The 19,359-nt window shown below is 48.9% G+C and overlaps 1 protein-coding gene across 1 annotated transcript in view; it reads left to right on the forward strand.

Moving 5' to 3' along the window:
- Positions 1 to 18,889, forward strand: part of celsr2 (cadherin, EGF LAG seven-pass G-type receptor 2) — a 63,210-nt gene extending 44,321 nt beyond the window's left edge. The window contains 30 exon segments of the mRNA XM_017415933.2: positions 3,050 to 3,207; positions 3,401 to 3,564; positions 4,514 to 4,639; positions 5,627 to 5,799; positions 6,049 to 6,183; positions 6,186 to 6,224; positions 6,311 to 6,424; positions 7,127 to 7,283; positions 7,374 to 7,515; positions 7,600 to 7,720; positions 8,383 to 8,566; positions 9,277 to 9,378; positions 9,482 to 9,576; positions 10,129 to 10,338; positions 10,437 to 10,620; positions 10,710 to 11,028; positions 11,887 to 12,054; positions 12,139 to 12,262; positions 12,334 to 12,534; positions 12,642 to 12,816; positions 13,352 to 13,464; positions 13,544 to 13,626; positions 14,465 to 14,591; positions 14,684 to 14,794; positions 14,953 to 15,083; positions 15,169 to 15,254; positions 15,332 to 15,496; positions 16,442 to 16,648; positions 16,732 to 16,954; positions 17,889 to 18,889. Of these exon segments, the coding sequence (XP_017271422.2) occupies positions 3,050 to 3,207; positions 3,401 to 3,564; positions 4,514 to 4,639; positions 5,627 to 5,799; positions 6,049 to 6,183; positions 6,186 to 6,224; positions 6,311 to 6,424; positions 7,127 to 7,283; positions 7,374 to 7,515; positions 7,600 to 7,720; positions 8,383 to 8,566; positions 9,277 to 9,378; positions 9,482 to 9,576; positions 10,129 to 10,338; positions 10,437 to 10,620; positions 10,710 to 11,028; positions 11,887 to 12,054; positions 12,139 to 12,262; positions 12,334 to 12,534; positions 12,642 to 12,816; positions 13,352 to 13,464; positions 13,544 to 13,626; positions 14,465 to 14,591; positions 14,684 to 14,794; positions 14,953 to 15,083; positions 15,169 to 15,254; positions 15,332 to 15,496; positions 16,442 to 16,648; positions 16,732 to 16,954; positions 17,889 to 17,913 (4,362 nt within the window). The 3' untranslated portion in view covers positions 17,914 to 18,889.
- The last annotated feature ends 470 nt before the right edge of the window (positions 18,890 to 19,359 follow it).

Genomic DNA, 19,359 nt, shown 5'->3' on the forward strand with positions numbered 1-19,359 from the left:
ACTCAGACTGCAGAGTGCATTTATTTACACACGTCAGGTCAGGAGTTCCTTTGAGGATGTTTTTGTGTCCAGTTGAATTTTTGAGTGGATTTGTTGCACGGACCCCTGACAGACGTGTGCGTGTGGTTTCCTCCTGCTCTGAGCCTGGTGCTCACAGAGGGTCACCGAGGAGCACCGGGGAGGACCGGGGCTCCTCCTAACGGAGGTGTCCCGCTCTGACCCGTCCCTGTCCGTGCGTCGCCGATCTGAGGGGCTGTTTCAGATTGAAATGTGGCTTTCAGCGAGGCGGGGGACTGTGGAGAATGGCAATGACCGCCGCCTTTGTGCCGGGCTCTGCTTCCTTTGGGACGGCGGGCAGTGAATGATGCGGCCCCAGGGGGGTGGCACGGGGGGGACGGTGCCCCCGCTCTGTTCTCCTCCGAGGAGAGGAGGGAGAGGTATTGACTCGGAGACGCTTCGCTTCAGGGCCGACCCCGCTTGTTGCTATGGTTTTTTTCTAGCCGATCTCGGATTCTTCCCCCTCGCTCCTCCTGAACTTCTGTCGCCTCGTGTGGCGGGAAACTCATATTCCCCATAATCCCCTGTAGCGGCGGGCAGGGGGGCCCACGTTCAGTGCACCCCGCGGAGCAAATATGTGCGCTGCGATCGGCTCTGACAGGACGGCGTTTTGTGGGGCCGAGAGCCGCCCTGACAGACACTCATTATTGGAGAGTCAATAGCCGTGACTGATGACAGCAGAGGTCAGTGAAAGGAGCTGGAGCGCCGCCCGCTTCAGAGCTTTCACAGCGAACGGAGAGCCGTGGAAACGAGCATGTCGGATGATTTCACCTTTGGCAATCCGCACAACGCGGCCGCTTGTTTCATCATCGACAAATTTGTAACAAATTGGCCCGGAGGAGGATAAACTGCGAAGCGAGAACTTCCTCCGCTCGCCCGGTTTCTGTTTTTGAGCGTTTCGGCGCTGAGTAATGACGAGCTCTTCCCGGCGTATTGTGACTCCCTGTGGGAAAAGCGCTGGATGGCACGGCCCCGCGGAGGTCCGGGTTATCAATTAGGCTTTCATGGAGACGTTTACCACATTCTGAAGAAACTCTGGGTGTAGCTTGACGTCCGTCTCACACCGTGTACCCGTTTTTTGAATCAGCTATGATCGCTGAGGCTGGCCACCAGTTAGGCAGGAGACTGATTTGCTGCTGCTCATGACTTTTTGTTTACATTCTAGTAAACAAACTCACTATTTATCTTCTCACGCTGAGAGATCCTCCTTCATCTGTACATTGAAATCCACTCCTGCTGCATTTTCTTGCCTTTTTTTGTGCAACTTTTACACATCCTGTTTGAATATTTTCTTTAGTTTTTACATTTTTGTTCTGTCTTACACCCCGAAACAAAATGATGATTTATTGACTTTCTGAGGGTTTCATCAAAATCTCCAGTTGAGATATTTTGCTAACAGAAAGCAAACTTGTAGCGCAGCGATGCGTGGTGCTCCGAGCAGGTGTCGGGGACGAGGCTCAGCTACTACCACACCGAGTTTTAGCTCATTCTCTGTAAAGGTTGTAGCCGTTTGAGTGTTTTCTAAGGTTTTATGTTTTGTACTCCTCGTTTTCCCTACCGAAGAGTCATAAGTCTTTCCCGTCCTTCCCGTTCACTGCTGCTTCCTTCGCTGTGGAGCGTTTCAGTCCAGTTGTTGGGAAACAACAGATTATCCGTCCCCGCCGGTTTAAGGCCTTCACATCAAAACCTCCGGCTGCAGCCTCTCACTTACAGTCGGGGAACTCGCAGGGAATGAATCTAATCTGCTCGACGTGGACGTCATGTGAGACGGGCTGAGTGGTGGCGGCGCTCGGGGGCTAAGATGAAATCCGCTCCCTGTTGAACTTTTTGTTTGGTTATGTCGAGCCTGTTGTGATGTTTACATTTACAGTTTCCCTCCAGCTGGCCGTGCAAAATAAAAGCAGAGCGACTCGGATCTGTTTCGGTTCAGCCTCACGGAGAGTAAAATTGTTGCTTATTTTTATTACCTGCGAGGTTCGAGATCTGATTCTGAGTAACCAGCTGACCACCCCGGTGGTCCGGCCCAGTGGTCCGGCCCGGTGGTCTGGCCCGGTTCGTTGGCTCTGCTGTCATCTCACGACACCGGCGTGACCCCACACTTCATGTAAATATGAGCTCTACATGACCCCGAGAAGCTGGCCTGCGTGTGAAGAGGTCACGACCTTTCATTCACAGGACCATCATTCTCTCCCCCGCAGACTCCGCCCCCTTTTGTTGCCATTGATTTCTCTGACAAAGAGGAAGAGTTTTTTTTTTTGTTGATGGTGACTCGGTGTGTGTGTGTGTGTGTGTGTGTGGGGGGGGTTTGAACTGAAACCTGAACCGATCGGTTGTTGTTTATTCCTTTTATCTGTTCGTACATCGGAGCTCAGGCTGAGATTTCCAGAACGGTTTCACTTCAGGTTTTCTTTTTCCTAAAGCAGCAGAAACTGAGATATATTCATAACAGTGACTAAAATATACACCAGTATATTAAAGAGAACAGCAGCATAGTTGATGTGTATCTTCTTCCTCTCTGTCTGCTCGTCTTCATAATGAGGAAGTGTCAAGTAAAAATGAAATTAAAGCTTTTCTTTTATCCGCTCGTCTCATTTGGGCTGCTCTTATTGTTCCCACTGTGCTTCGTTTTTGTAGAAACATAAGATTTAATGATAACACGCTGATGTGCTCTCTGAGACGTCCTCACGAGGCTCAGGCTGCCCTCTGGTCCGTCCAGGTACGAGCAGACAGGTGTGTTCTTCTTTCTTCTGTTCACATCAGCCCCCCGACAATCTGAGGTCGGATTCTGACGCTTGGATCTGTCTCGTCCCCGGGATGTCCCCGACGCTTCACTTTAACTCCCCGAAGTCTGAGAGCCGACGTTCCTGACGCCCCGACATGAAGCTGTCCTCAGTTTTCTGGAATAATCTACATTCCCTGTCACTCAATTCTGCCCTAAAACAGAGTAAAGGTGCTTTAAAGTTCATCTTTGTGCCTTTTTTGTTTTCCACAGCCGATCCTGAACCAGGCCGGTCTGCCTCAGGGCCCGTCGGACCAGAAGGTGGTCGTCGTCACCGTGGACAACTGCGACACCTCTGTGGCGCTACGATTCGGTCACATGATAGGAAACTACTCGTGCTCGGCTCAGGGCAGCCAAACAGGATCCAAAAAGTACGTTTCCATCAGCAGCAGGAGGAAGAAGGACAGACGAAGGAGGCTTTCTTTGTTATTGGATAATTACAAAATTACTTTCTTTGAAATAAAGCTTGGGTTGTTTTTCTTTTAAGGAGATAAAATAGCTCAACGTAACTATCAGGGATGTATTTCTGCACGTTGCTGATGAAGCGTTTCTTCGTCCCGTCAGATCTCTGGACCTGACCGGGCCGCTGCTCCTCGGAGGAGTGCCCAAACTCCCGGAGGATTTTCCGGTTCGAAACCGGCAATTCGTGGGATGCATGAAGAACCTGCGGATTGACAACCAGCACATAGACATGGCCAGCTACATCGCTAACAACGGCACTCTGCCAGGTACGCTGAGAAAAACGCTGAGTCGGCGTTCACGCTCCTGTTTCCCTGGTTTTTATTTGTCCGCACGTTGTTTACGATCCAAATACTTCTGCTTACTTTGTGCTATTTTAGCCACTTGTTCATCAAAAAGTTCAGCTCATTCAGGTGGTGGAGACTTTATAACGTTTATACTTTTTAAAATATTTAACTTTATTTACAAATATTTCACACACAAAAACACATTAAGATCTTTTCAGTTCCTTCAAAAACAGTTTTTTTTCATCTCACTACCTCTATTTTTCTCCTTTTGCTACTTTTAGCTTTTAGCTAACCTTCACTACTTTTAGCTAGCAGTTTGCTAATTTTAGCTTCAAGCTAGGCTTTTACAATTATTAGCCTTTTGATACTATCACCTGACATTTTAATACTTGTATCTTTCAGCTAACTTCTTTTTGCTTTTAGTTAGTGTTTTGCTACTTTTAGCTTTTAGCTAGCCTTTTGATACTTTTAGTTAGCATTTTGCTAATTTTAGCGTTTAGCTAGCCTTCGCTACTTTTAGCTAGCAGTTTGCTAGTTTTAGCTTTTAGCTTGTTTTTGCTACCTAGCTTATATCTAGTCTTTTACTACTTTTCGCGTTTAGCTAGCCTTTTGATACTTTTAGCTTCTAACTAGGCTTTTGCAATTATTAGCTGGCCTTTTGATACTATCACCAAATATTATAATATTTGTAATTTTCAGCTAACCTTTAGCACCTCTTCTGCAGTGAGTATTCTCAGTCCTTCGGCGCTCGCTGCGGCGGCGTTCACGCTGCACGTCACAGAAAATGTTGTTTCTTCAGTTCTCAGTGAAACACGGTTTACCGTTCAGCCACGTGTCAAAACCACGAGCCCAGCTGGAGGGAGGAGTCCGATCATACCTGTACCTGCTAGGATCTCCTCCTGACTCCTGCTCCTCTCACTTTCCCTCCCAGGATGCTCGGCTAAGAGGCATTTCTGCGTCACCAACCCGTGTCTGAACGGAGGGACCTGCGTGAACCTGTGGGGCTCCTTCAGCTGCGACTGCCCGCTCGGGTTTGGAGGGCAGAGCTGTGAGAGAGGTGAGGAAATAAAAAAAAACAAACACAAAGCATCTCTCTGGAAACGCACATTAGACCCCAAAACTGTTCCTTCTTTGTGCTCGGAGGCTCATAATGTCCCTGAGTGCAGAGCTGAGATCCAGTTGGGATAAACACAGAAATCTGGGTTCAGTGAAAGGTCTTTTTACCTTCACAGACGTGACTCAAGCTTCCACTTTAACCCAGTGCCATGTTTACATTGAGCGCGTACCCGCATTTCAGAATTGCATATCAGTATATCTATAAAACTACTGGAGTGAAAGCCTTCAAACAGCACCATGTAGCTCAGGAGAACCTTTTCACATGTTTGATTTTATACTTTACAGGGAGTAACTTTAGGTTTAATTTACTCAGATCAATAACAAAGACAAAAAACTAAAACTGTTTTGTCCCTCACACAACAGGCTACTAAAAAAAAGCTCATTATCAGCTGAAATGTTTGTTCCCAGCCATCTGTTACACAGACAGTTTATTTCAGGCATTAAAACGTATTTTTACACCAACGAGCTGAAGAATCGACGCACAGCTGCTGTGTCAGGCAGGTCTTTGTTGAATCTTTTGCACTTTCAGATATTGAAGGCCTGCTGATTAACGCCGCTTTAAAAGTTTACAAGAAAGTCTGGGTTCTTGGAAACAAATCTTAAAGGAATAAGAGGAGATTTAAAACTTTTTGTACACAACAAACCAGAGGGATGGTACCCCATTTTGCTGTTTCTCCCTCTATAATTAACTCCCTGATTAACAAACATACCAACATTTCAAACATTTTGAAGGGTTTCTTCGTGTGTTTGCAGCTTTAAAACCGGAGCGTTTAGCTGCGATGGCGATAAGATAAGCCAACATGTTGGACTCTCCGGTTGGCAGGAATCTCTCCGTCGCCTCTTCCTCCCTCAGATTTATACGTGCCGCTTTCTCAACCCTTTTTTTTGTTGTTGTTGTTTTTCTCTCCGTGTCCGTTTCTTCCTGTAGTCATGGCCAGCCCGCTGCGTTTCCAGGGCAACGGCCTGTTGCAGTGGAACAACCTGGAGGCGGCGGCGGCGGCCTCCGTCCTCTGGCACATCGAGCTCATGTTCCGCACCCGTCAGTCCAGCGCCACCTTGCTTCACATCTCCTCCGCCCTGCAGCACAACCTCACTCTGCAGGTGAGGCGGATCGTTCAGATAACCCACTGTCTGACCTTATCTTGGTCCGCTTGCGTCACCGAGGACGTTCCTGCAGCGCGTGCTGTGAGAAATCAGAGCTGCTTCTATATTTAGGCTCCTCTTTGAGCGCGTCTAGACTGACGGCTCTCAGATGTTTGACGCTGGAGCCCCGAAGGCGCTCAGCGGTTTGAGGTCTGAACTTTTGAACCCGCGGAGCTGACAGCTTCTGTTTCCCCCCTCCTCCTGCAGCTGCGTGGGGGGAGCGTGTTGATGGGGCTCCACAGGGGGGAGGACTCCACTCTGTCCCGGGTGGAGGAGCTGCTGGCGAACGACGGAGACTGGCATCACCTGCAGCTGAACATCAGCAGCCCCGGAGGAGTGGCCGCCACAAGGCGGCGCTGTCCCTGGATCACGGACTCTACCTGGTCGGGCGTTCGACGGGTTCAGTGTAAATTCTCGGAGCGTTTTTTTAAAAAGCCGTGAACTCACCGTCACCGTCGTTCTGTTTCAGGCCAGCATGGAGGTGGACGCAAAGCTGCGGGACTCCAAGCTGAAGACTGTGAGTGTCGGCGGTTTGGCAAGGCCTGATGGGAAAATTCAGCATGGCTTTCGTGGCTGCATCCAGGTTTGTCCTCTCTGAAGCCTTGATTTGATTAACAGACACTAATCAGTGTATTTCAGCGTTTAGGCTACATTTAAATGTAGGCGGACGATGATGCCTTTTACTTGTGTTTGTGTGTCTGTCTGTTAGCAAAATATCTCATGAACCAGAGATGCAAATTTATTGAAACTTTCAGAAAATAATCACTGGATGTACGTCTACAGCTGATTAACCTTTGAAGTCAACCTGATTCAAGATGGCCGCCACAGCTAACTGACCTTAAACAGCACAAAAATAGCTGGAAGTCAATCAATTTTACAGATATTGACCTAAAATTTGGTGTGTTTGTAGCTAAGAGTCATTCACATCACGCTCTCTAAGAGCTGCTCAATTCATTAAAACTTGAGCTCTAACTGTTGGAGCCAACCCTGTCTGTCTGTTAGCAAAATATTTTAATGAAACTTTCAGGAAATAATTACTGAAAGGACTTCTACAGCTGATTTGTTTTTAACATGGCTGCCACAGCTACACAACCTTAGTCAACACAAAAATGGCTACAACGCTGTTATTTTTACAGATCCTGAGCTGAAGTTTGACGTGGTAGTAGCGGAGAGTCATCCACAACACGTACTCTGAGCGTGAACTCTCGACATGAGTTTAGTCTAAAATCTGGAATGCTAAATTAACTAAATTCTCCATTTTGTTTTTTTTTTGGTTCCCGCCCAGGGTCTGCGCGTTGGCGTCGCTCTGAGTTTGTCCCAGGCGAGGAAGTTGAACGTGGAGCGGGGCTGCAGCGTGCCGGACCCGTGCAGCTCCAGCCCGTGTCCCGCCAGCAGCTACTGCAGCGACGACTGGGACAGCTTCTCCTGCACCTGCCTGAGCGGTCAGTCCGATGAGACGCTCACACAGCCGCCCCTGCCCCCCCACACACGGCTCGCCGTTTCACCCGCTCCCTTTCCCCCCACCCCCGCAGGTCACTACGGCACGAACTGCTCCGACGTGTGCTCGCTGAACCCCTGTGAACACGCGGCGACGTGCACCAGGCGCCCGGGCGTCCCCCACGGCTACACCTGCGACTGCCCCAGGAACTATTTCGGCCGATACTGCGAGAAGAAGTACGGTGAATCCCCCGTCTGGTCCCCGCACCGTTTACCGCTCCGCTGGCGTTTTGTTCCTGAAGGCTGTGTGTGCTTCTGCAGGACCGACTTGCCGTGTCCGAGAGGCTGGTGGGGCCACAAGACCTGCGGGCCCTGCAACTGTCCAACGGACCGGGGGTTTGATTCCGACTGCAACAAGACGAGCGGAGAGTGCCGCTGTAAGGTGAGTCTGCAGCCCTGAATTATTCATCTGCAGCAGACTCCTTTAGCTCCAACAACCTGATCTCAAGGAGGCGGGGACATTTTGTAGTAATCAAGGAATTTAATAAAAACACATCAGCTTCGGTTTTACAACCTGAACGTCCAGAAGACGGGATTTGATGTTCAGAGTGACTTTAAAAAGCCTAAAAATAATAATAAGTTATTAAGTCTGTGTGTGAGTTTGTTTAACGGTTGTGTTAGCAAAATATCTCATGAACCTCTGGATGGATTTTAAGGAAACTTGCAAGAAAGTCGTTAAATGTACATCCGCTGACTAACGTTTGAAGTCCACCTAATTCAAGATGGCCGCCACAGCCACGTGACCTTAGCCAGCCTAACAATGGCTACAGCGGCTGAGCTGAAGTTTGGTGTGGTAGTAGCTGAGAGTCAACAGGTCTGCGGGGCGTAATAACTGCAGGAGTTTCACTTTCCCCTCACGGAGCCGCTTGTGTGGAGTCAGATAAAAAACAGAAAAATCCAGACAGAAACGAGCCGAGAAGCATCGGAAATTCGTCCTCTTTCAGCAGCTGGAGCTCGGCGTCTCCCGGGCTGACGCAGGAGGACTGCAGAGGTAAAAGCAGGTCGTTAAAAGGCAGCTTCTCGTCTCTCCTGTCTCGTTTCCAGGACAACCACTACCGACCCGAAGGCAGCGACACCTGCCTGCTGTGCGACTGCTACCCGGTCGGCTCCTTCTCCAGAGCGTGCGACAGGGACAGCGGTCAGTGCCAGTGCAAGGCCGGCGTCATCGGGCGCCAGTGCGACCGCTGCGACAACCCGTTTGCCGAGGTCTCCGCCAATGGCTGCGAAGGTCTGAGCGATGGAAAGACTTAGTGCCGGTTTGACTTCAGATGTCCAAATGTCCAGATGTCCAGATGTCCAGCCCTCTAGTCCCTAGTTCCAGCTGGGAGTTTTAGTTTTTGTAACATTTATGCTTTTCAGAAGTTTGAGCTTCATTAACGTGCTCTGTCTTTGTCTTCTATCAGCAAACAGTTAGCCGCTTTTAGCTAGTATTTTTCTTCTTTTAGCTGCTCTTCTGTTTTCAGCTTTCAGCAAACAGCCACACAGCGTTTGAACAGAAAATAAGATTTCTGTAGTTTTCTTACTGAAGCTTAAATATTTAAAAAGCACCTCCTTTCCTCTCCTCCCCTCTTCCTCCTCTCCTCTCCTCTTCCTCATCTCGTCTCCTCTCCTCCCTGCTCCTTGTCTCCTCGCTTCTCTCCTCCCCATCCCCCTCCATCTCCTTCTTCACCTCCTCCTCCCCCCCTCCACCCTCCTTCTCCTCTCCTCTCCTCCCTGCTCCTTGTCTCCTCGCTTCTCTCCTCCCCATCCCCCTCCATCTCCTTCTTCACCTCCTCCTCCCCCCCTCCACCCTCCTTCTCCTCTCCTCTCCTCCCTCTGCTCCTCCTCCTTCTCCTCCTCCTCTCCTCCTCCTTCTGCTCCTCTCCTCTCCTCCTCTCCTCCTCCTTCTCCTCTCCTCTCCTCCCTCTGCTCCTCCTCCTCCTCCTCCTCCTCCCTCAGTGATCTATGACAGCTGCCCTCAGGCCATCGAGGCAGGGATCTGGTGGCCCAGGACTAAGTTCGGTCTTCCTGCAGCGGTTCCTTGTCCCAGAGGAACTCTCGGTATGATGGGTTGTTTTTTTGGCAGGTCATCAAATTACCATAAAATAATGGAAACCGCCTGAAGCCGCGCGCCAGCTCACCTCTCCTGTCTCCTCCTCTTCAGGCACAGCCGTCCGACACTGTGATGAGCACAAGGGCTGGCTCCCTCCGAACCTCTTCAACTGCACCTCCGCCACCTTCAGCAGGCTCAAAGCCCTGGTGAGTCGTCTCTTCCTCTGTCAGCGCGACACGTTTACAGAAACGGCCTCGCTCAGATTCAGAGGAACGAGGAGACACTAAATAATTGCTTCAGTAAATCTGTTGCACTTTAAATGTCTGAAACTTTTATTGGCAGCTGAAAATGTTTTTGTCAAAATATCTCATGAACTTCTGGACAAATTTTAATGAAACTTGTAGAAAACATTAAATTATTGGATTAAATCTACAACTGATTATATGTTTGTAATCAAGATGGCTGCCTCAGATAATCGACATTAGCCAACACACAAATGGCTAAAACTCTGTCATTTTTTCAGATGTAAAGCTACGGTTTGGTGTGGTAGTAGCTGAGAGTCATCCTCAACACATACTCTGAGCTCAACATCTTAGTCTCAAGCTCTGGCCTGACAGGCGGCGGGCGATATGCATTCCTTCAAGGATTCTAGGCCTTTAGTTCAGACGGTTCTTGATTTTTGCCACACAGTGGATCTTCAGAACGCTGCAAGAATCGTGTTTTTGAACTTTTTTTGTGTCTGAACGTTCCTCCCCCAGTCGGAACGGTTCTCCCGTAACGCGTCGCTCCTGGACCCGGGGCTGGCTCGGCAGATGGCGGCCATGCTGGCCAACGCCACCTCGCACACGGAGCGGTTCTACGGCAGCGACGTGAAGGTGGCGTACCGCCTGGCTCTGAGCCTGCTGCGGCACGAGAGCAGCCAGCAGGGCTTCAACCTCACGGCGACGCAGGACGTCCACTTCACCGAGGTCAGCGGCGACACACACACACACACACTGTGCCCTCCATGTTGGATCTGATACTCTGCGGCGCCCCGTCACACTGAAATCTCACGTCTTCCTGGCAGAATCTGATCAGCGTGGGCAGCGCCATCCTGTCTCCAGATGCCCGGCCACACTGGGAGCTGATCCAGCACTCGGAGGGCGGCACGGCGGCGCTGCTGCGGCACTACGAAGAGTACGCCAACACGCTGGCGCAGAACATGAGGAAGACCTACCTGAGCCCCTTCACCATCGTCACGCCAAACATCGGTGACCATTTGATTGCAGCTTTTTAAAAACCTCCGGCTGATGTCGGCTTTAAAGCTCTGACCTCATCTGGGTTCTGTTTTTTCTTTTAGTCATTTCTGTGGATCGTCTGAAAAAGATGAATTTCGCCGGCGCCAAGCTGCCTCGGTACCAGTCCCTGCGGGGCCCACGCCCCGTGGACCAGGAGACCGCCGTCACCCTCCCCGATTCGGTCTTCCAGCCGCCGGCGGACAACAGGGGCCACAGACTGCTGGACGTTTTCCCAGAATCCTCCCTGAGGAACCACTCGGGCAACAGGAAGAGGCGGCACCCGGAGGACAGCCAGCGGGACGCCATCGCCAGCGTGATCATCTTCCACAGCCTGGCCTCGCTTCTCCCCGAGAACTACGATCCAGACAAGAGAAGCCTCCGGTGAGGAGAACGAGCCTCTGGGACCGAAAATGAAAACGCTCCAAAACGTTCTGGGTGTTGTTTTTATCACTCATGTCTCAAAATGTTCTGCTCTGTCTGGATTAGGGTGACATGACTTTTAGTTTTTGTGACTGTTATACTTTTTGAATGATTTAACTTTATTTACAAACCTTTTTCCCTTTGAAATGTGTTGAGATCTTCAGATCCATTGTTCTAAAATCTACTTCAGTCACTTCTTCAGAGTTTGTCTTTTAGCTGCTGTTAGCTGCTGACTTGCTGATTTTATCTTTTAGCTATTGTTTTACTAACTTTAGCCTTTAGCCACTGTTTGGCTACATTTAGGTTTAGGATACTGTATTGCTACATTTAACTTTTAGATACTGTTTTTGTCATTTTAGCTCCCAGCAACTGTTTTACATTTACCTATTAGCTACTGTTTTGCTACGTTTAGCTTTAGGCTACTAATTTGCTACATGTAACTTTTAGCTTCTGTTTTGCTCCTTGTAGCCGTTAGCACCTTTTAGCTGCTGGTTTGCTGCTGCTGTTAGCTCTGACTGAACGCAGGAAGACTCACAACCTTCATTTATTGTCTAAAGATCTGTGAACTTCACTCTGAAGTTTCTGTGCTGAACTTCAGCTCCTTTGAGCGCCCGCTGCCAGGAAAGTAGGGTGATAATGTAAATCTGTGTAAGTGTTTGTCTGTCTGTTAGCAAAATATCTCCTGAACCACTTGAAGCTTTAAACTTAACTTTTAACTTTATGAAACTTAAAGCAGGAACCAAAGCCCTTTTGAACGTTTCTGTGACTGTAAATGACGCAGATTGATGAAACTTGACAAAGTTGCCGTCTGTCCCTCAGCGTGCCGAAGCGTCCGGTCATCAACACACCGGTAGTCAGCATCACCGTTCACGACAACGACGAGCTGCTGCAGCACCCGCTGGACAAGCCCATCACCGTGCAGTTCCGCCTGGTCGCCACCGAGGAGCGCTCCAAGCCCATCTGCGTGTTCTGGAACCACACCATCCTGTGAGTCCGGCGGGCCCACGCCGAACGCAGAGCTGAGCGTGCGTGTGTGTGTGTGTGTGGTTCTCACGGCTGTTGTCGTTGCAGTTCTGGAAGCGGCGGCTGGTCGGCCAAAGGCTGCGAGGTGGTGTTCAGGAACAGCAGCCACATCAGCTGTCAGTGTTATCACATGACCAGCTTCGCTGTGCTGATGGACGTCTCCAGGAGGGAGGTGAGGGTCTCCGACACACACACACACACCGACACACACACACAGACTGCTAACCCTGATGTCTGCCTCAGAACGGAGAGATCCTGCCCGTTAAAATCCTGACGTGGAGCACAGCCGGAGTGACGCTGGGCTTCCTCCTCCTCACCGCAGTCTTCCTCCTCTGCCTCAGAGCCATGCAGAGCAACAAGACGAGCATCATCAACAATGGATCCTCAGCTCTCTTTCTGTCCAACCTCGTCTTCGTCCTGGGCATCAACCAGGCCGACAACCCGGTAACCCCCGAGCTCCTCCTCCTCCTCCTCCTCCTCCTCCTCCTCTCGTTTCCTCCTGAAAGCGTTTCCAGCTCAGGGACTTTTCTGGTTTTCCTTCCCGCCGACAGTTTCTCTGCACGGTCATCGCCATCCTGCTGCACTTCTTCTACCTCTGCTCCTTCTCCTGGCTCTTCCTGGAGGGGCTGCACGTTTACCGCATGATCAGCGAAGTGCGAGACATCAACTACGGGCCGATGAGGTTCTACTACCTGATTGGCTGGGGAGTTCCTGCCTTCATCACAGGTCTGAATGATCCTCCCTTTACTGCCTAATTTACTTTATATTGTTAATGGACAAGTTACTTTCTGTTAGTAAAATTAGTTGTGTAGACAGAGTATTGGCAGCACAGATCATTTTCTTTGTTCAGATCTTGTTTTATCTTTAGTATTTAACCAAACAGCAGCAGCGTTTTTTTAAAAAAGTACTACTTTTGTCTCTTTTGTACATTTTTGTTACAATAAATGACGTTGATGAGCTCATTTCATCTGAGTTAATACAACTAGTACAGATCTTTACACCCCAAACAGCAGCTTTTATTTGTTTTTCATTAAATCCAACTCAGTGTAAAAGTTACGCTCATATTTTAACGCTGCAGCACGAAATATTCCCAGTTCCACATCAGAGCGACTGGCACCATAACTAATGAGTTCACTGCTCCACAGACAAAGCACAGGAAGATTAAAACGGGTTTCAGCTTATATTGGATCTGAAGTGCTTTCAGCGCCAGTGAACAGGTTTAAATGAGGGTTCTGTGTGTTTTTTGTCATCCTGTCTTCAGGTTTGGCCGTGGGTCTGGACCCCGAAGGCTACGGCAACCCCGACTTCTGCTGGCTGTCGATGTACGACACCCTGATCTGGAGCTTCGCCGGACCCATCGCCCTGGTGGTGTCGGTGAGTCCAAACGCATCACACGAGAGGAGACGTCGCTCAGTCAGACGGGAGGTGACGCGGTGCGCTGTTGTCTCCACAGATGAACATCTTCCTGTACATCCTGTCGTCCAGAGCCTCCTGCTCCCTGAAGCACCACGGCATCGAGAAGAAGGAGCCCCGCCTGTGAGTCAAACCCATCCTGCGGGCTTCCTGAGCCATTCTTTGGGGATTTGGCTGCTCGTTGTGTTTTCTTATTCAGGCACTTAACTCCGACCTGTGAAACATCCGGACATTTCTTTAGCGGAGAAGTGCCAAAGACTGTTTGAATCAGAAAATCGTATTTTAGCACCAAAAACAGCTTTTAGCTGAATGATCAGATGAAGGATGATTCCTCTCAGGATTCTTTTTAAAGCCCCAAACTTCAGATATTGTCCTTCTACAGGACTTGAACTTCCTCTCTCGTCCTCCATTTGTCCGTTTTTCTAAGCACAAACTGCACATTATGCTGTGATTAATGGATGAATATTAATGGATGGAAGGAATTGTTCTTATTACTTTAAAAGCCAGTGTGAAGCAGTCATCCCGTGGGGGTCTTTTGACGTATTCCTGGAGCATCAGGCTGTAATCATGCAGCAGTTTCAGGACCTTTTTTTAACTCTGAACATAAAACAGCTGAAGTTTAGCACATTTTTGACAAGTTATTCATGGAAGGAACCACACCTGACACCCATCTCTGGAACAGACGGGTTAAAAATACTTCTGTGAAGGCAGCAGTTCAGTCTTTTCCTTTTTCAGAAACCTAAATAACTCCAGCTCCCAGGAGGCTGGAGATACAGGATTTAATGTAAAAAGCGTGTTGGGAGTGTTTGAAATACAATTTTTTTGGCACAGTTGTGAGAGCTTTACGGTTCAGGTTAGAGCGTTTATTAAAGTGGTGGAATATTACCTTAAATCACGCGGCGTGTTTTCTCCGAGCTCCTCCTTGTTGCGTACATTCAGTCTGTGCTTCTTCCTCCTGCAGCTCCGGCCTGAAGACCGCCGGTGGTGTTCTCTTCCTGGTCTCTGTCACGTGTTTCCTGGCGCTGCTCTCCGTCAACAGCGACCTGATCATCTTCCACTACCTGTTCGCCGGTTTCAACTGCGTGCAGGTGAGCGTCTGGCGTCACGCTCGGACACAAACGTGGATCCTTTTCAGGTCGTCTTACCCAGGTTGTCCTCTCCTCTCCTCTCCTCTCCTCAGGGCCCGTTCGTCTTCTTTTTCCGCATCGTCTTCAACCGGGAGGCGAGGAAAGCGATGAAGTACTGCTGCAGCCGGAAGCGCCCGGATCACATGATCAAATCCAAAGCCTCTGTGAGTTTGTCACCACAAACACGGAGGAGGCGTTTCCCTCAAACCTGCTGCTAAAACTGTTAATTAATAGAGTTCTGACAACTGAAGACGTCGTTCTATTTGTCAAGAAGTTGTTTCTTTTTTTTCTTTTATTTTTTTCCCTCTCTCTGTATTTGCAGACCTATAAGTGCAACACAAACTACCTAGACGGCCGGTTGTACCATCTGCCCTTCGGTGAATCCAGCGCGTCTCTGAACGGCACCATGCAGAGCGGGAAGAGCCAGCAGAGCTACGTGCCCTTCGCCCTCCGGTGAGGAAGTCGTTTTTACACGAGACAAATGTTGGGTTTTGTGTTCTGTTGTTTTTTTTTACACCTGTGTTCTCCGCTCGCTCAGGGACGACGGACTGAATACCAGCCAGGCGCACATCGCTCTGAACGACCACACGTCACTCTTCCACGAAACAAAGGAGCACGTGGACGGTACCGCCGCCGCCGCCCGCTGTTCGCCCGCTTCACACCCGACTCCCCGGTCTAACTCTGCCGCTGTCTGTCTGCAGATCACGACAGCGACTCGGACAGCGACCTGTCCCTGGAGGACGATCAGAGCGGCTCCTACGCCTCCACGCACTCGTCGGACAGCGAGGACGAGGAGGGGCCCCTCCCGCTGGAGGAGTGCTGGGAAAACCTGGCGTCCAACGGCGTGAAGCGACCCCAGCCGCACGGTACAGATGCATGCAGGATCACCGGCCTGTTATTCCTTGACGGGATGCATATCACCCGCCGACGCCTTTCAGGCCAGAGTTTTAGATTAAAATCGACTCGAGTGGAGAAATAATGAACTTGTTTTGGAAATAAAAATCTCACACATTATCGTGGGATGTCACGCTCAGAGTGCGGGTTGTTAGTGACTCGGCTACTACCGCACCAAATTTTACCTCTGTGTCTGTAAAACTGACCGAGTCGCAGCTGTTTTTGTGTTGGCTGATGCCGATAAGCTATGGCGGCCATCTTGAAATGAATTGACTCCGAATGTTAATCAGGTGCAGACGTACATCCAGTGATGGATTTCTGCGAGTTTCGTTCAAATCTGTCCATCAGTTCAAGAGATATTTTGCTAACAGACAGACAACTCCAGCAGACGATGGTTAGCTCGCTGTGTAAATGACTCTCAGCTACTACCACACCAAACTTCAGCATAATGTTAGTAAAACTGACTGAATTAGAGACATTTTTGTGTCTGTTAGGATCAGCTAGCTGTGGCAGCCATTTTAAATGTGTCATGAGATATTTTGCTAACAGACAGCGTCCACCTTTTGGAGGCGGGTGATAATAAAACTAGATCTCTAGCGTCCAAACAACCTGTGAGGCGAAAATCATTCAAATAATGAAACAAACTTTCAGAAATCTGAATTGAAGTTTGGTTTTTGTCAACCTGGAGGATTGACGCCACCCGGTGGCAGATTCTGGCATTACAGGAACTCCTGGACCGTTCTCCTTTAATGAGCTGCTTTAAAATGAAAAGTAATCATTAGATGCATTCGAACACACATCAGCTGTGACTGATGCTGTCGAGGGTCAGATGTGTTCACAAATGCTTCGGGTTCGTGTTTATTTTGGTGCGATCGAAGCAGCAGTGACCTGACGTCCTCTCCTCGTCCGTCTTTCAGACAACAGTCCGGGGAAGCTGCTCTGGCCTGGAGACCACCCGGCAGGGGCTGGTGACAGCGAGCCTGCAGGTGGAGACAGAGGGAGGACGGAGGCTGCAGAGCCAGTCCTCGGGCGGAGCGTTCGTTCGTTACAAGACGACAGATCGCCGGAGTCCGTCACGATGCTGCTGCCTGCGCTACCAAACCTCAGCTCCCATCCTCACAAAGGTTAACAAAAACTTCTGTTTTTAACCCAGCTGGCCTTCGAAATGTCCCAATGCAGCCAAACATCCTGCGTTTGTTCCTTCCAGGGATCCTAAAGAAGAAGCAGCTCTCGCCTATCGTGGAGAGGAACAGTCTCCACCGCCTCCACAGCGAGCTGAGTGAACACGCCCCCGGCGCGGCGTCCCCGCAGGGGTCCTCCTCCAGCGAGAGCCGAGCCGGCCCGGCCAAACCGGGCCTGCCCGATCGGCTGAACGGCATGGCGCTGAGCGTCAAGGCGGGAACGGTGGACGGGGACTCGTCGGGCTCAGAGTGAGTATGAGCTCAGGTTCAGACACGGGGGAAGTGGGGGTCACGGTCCGTCCTGTCCTCAGTGATCGATGCGTTCATCGCTCGTCTCATTCCAGCCACATGTCTCCAGAGAGTCCATAAACACCGGTTGACCTCCGTTTTCCACTCAGATTCTCGTTTCGTTTTAAACCCGCAGCTCTGAATTTGTCCCAAGTCGGTTTGATCTGCAGGAAATTTATCGTTTGAGTCCAGCTGGAAATGTAAAGAAAATCGTACATTTTTAGCTCTTATTAGAGCTCCTTGTCTCCAAAAACATATTTATATATAATATTATCTTTATATGTGACTCCTGCTGGCAAAACGAGTCACGATGAGACATTTGTCAGGACTGATTGATTATTTTCTGATTCTCTGATGCAATAGTTTGTTTATCACCTGGTAGCATCCTGAGTGCCTCTTTATTGGTCTAGAATGATGTCACCGGGAATTCCAGCCCTAAATTTATCCCCCAGCTTCATAATGAGTTGTTATACGAAGGGGTTTCCTGGCGCTACGGCAAATGGGTCAGTGTCAAAGGAACTCAAAAGGACTGGATTTGAAGGAGTTGTTTCTGAAGACGTAGCTGTTAGAAAACTCTGAAGGTAGATCAGGAAGATTTGTTTTTACTCGACGGATCTTTAGATGACGTTTTATGGACTCATTTTTACACAAATCTCAGTTTTCAGGGTTTTTTTTAGATACTAATCAAGTCTTTTTGCCTCTTTCCTCTCTTCAAAAACAATCATAGATTTTTGTTTTTCAGTTTTATCCCATGAAGCTCTGATCACACACACACATACACACACACACACACCTCCCTGTGTGTTTCTCCATCACTTAATTTTTCCTTCTTGTGTTGGGCTGCCTTCATCTCCTCCTCTGCCTCATCTTCCTCACATCCCCCCTTTTTTCCCAGCAGCCACTGCAGCACCTCCATGTGACCTTGCTGACGGAGGGGTGTGTCTTTGCAGGTCATAGAGCCTCCTCTTCCTCCTCCTCCTCCTCCTCCCCCTCCCCTCTACACCGCCAACAAGGAGCACCAGACGTCAACAGGACATCAGAAGGAGTTCGTCGTCCTCTGAAGGAGTGTGTGTGTGTGTGTGTGTCGGCTGAACGAAGTGTGTGTGCCAAACTTCAGGAGTCACACAGAACAAGTCTCCCTTTAAAGAAATTGTTTTGTTTACATACTTGAAGAAATGCACTTTTTGTTTTGTTTGTTTTTTTTAATCTACTGCCCAGATTTTTTTTTGTTTGTTTCAGGATTTATATTTGTTTTTTGTTTTTGTTTTTTTGTCGTGTTTTTGGGGAGACTCATTCCAAACGTTCAGGGAAATTTCCATTTTTGTTTGTTTGTCTGTTTTGATTTTATTTGTGCGTGACCGTTTGTCCGCTCGAGGAGGACGGGCTCGGGTCGTTGAGTGATGTCACGGGTCCGGGGGTTTTCCGTCCGCGGACGCCGGGACTCGTCCGGCCTGGACTAAGCTCCGCCCCGTCGCCGCGCGCTGGTTTGCCAGCCGGTCGAAGGTAGACTCCTAATATCTCACAGAAGCTCTCGTCTTTCATCATCACCTCTGAGGGAGAGAAACACCCGAGTTCGGGGACTAATAGACTAGAAGCAGATCTGTCTTTTGTAAAAAGAAACGAACCCCTGCTGTAATTTTATTCGAGCTGTAAATCATTTTTTACTGTACAGAGTGGCCTGGAAATGAGTCCGAACACCTCTTTAAATGTGAACAGGAGCCGATGCCGTCTGCGACTGAGGTGACGTTTTGCTGATGCCATTTTATTTTTTATTGTGTAAAAAAAACATCCCATAAGTCAGTCATGGTGTTTTAACACTGATGTCCAAACGAATGAACGGTTGTCTCTTTTACTCTGCCGCTCCTGTTTTTACCGATTAAACTGTTTTGTACCAAATCGGCTTTACGGCTTTTCGTTCAGAGAGAAATCGAACAGCTTTCCTCCTTAAACCTGTTTGAAGAGATGTAGGACTGTGCAAAAGTTTTAAACTTGAACTTCTCAATTTTATTCAATGAAACAATGGAGCAGTCTGAACCTTTAATTAAACTTGCTCATGAATATTAACAATTACTTCATAAATTTGTCTTTTAAACCTAAAAACAGTAAAAACTTGGACAGTAGTAAACCTGACTGACCGTCCTCCCTCATCCTGCTGCAGCTGAAAATACAAAACAAACAGGATTTGTTTCAATAGTCATTTCCAAAACATTCATCAGTACGGGTGTTTGTTTTTTAAATCTTATTCATAAAAATCTGCAGTTCAGATCAGCGATGAGCAACTGGGGAGTAAAAATGTTTTCTTTCTAAATTTGACAGTTTTCTTTTAGCAAAAACCTGATTAATCCCATCAAACCAAATAAAAAGGA

Source organism: Kryptolebias marmoratus, linkage group LG4 (genome assembly GCF_001649575.2).
Source record: "Kryptolebias marmoratus isolate JLee-2015 linkage group LG4, ASM164957v2, whole genome shotgun sequence".
Classification (NCBI taxonomy): Eukaryota; Metazoa; Chordata; class Actinopteri; order Cyprinodontiformes; family Rivulidae; genus Kryptolebias; species Kryptolebias marmoratus.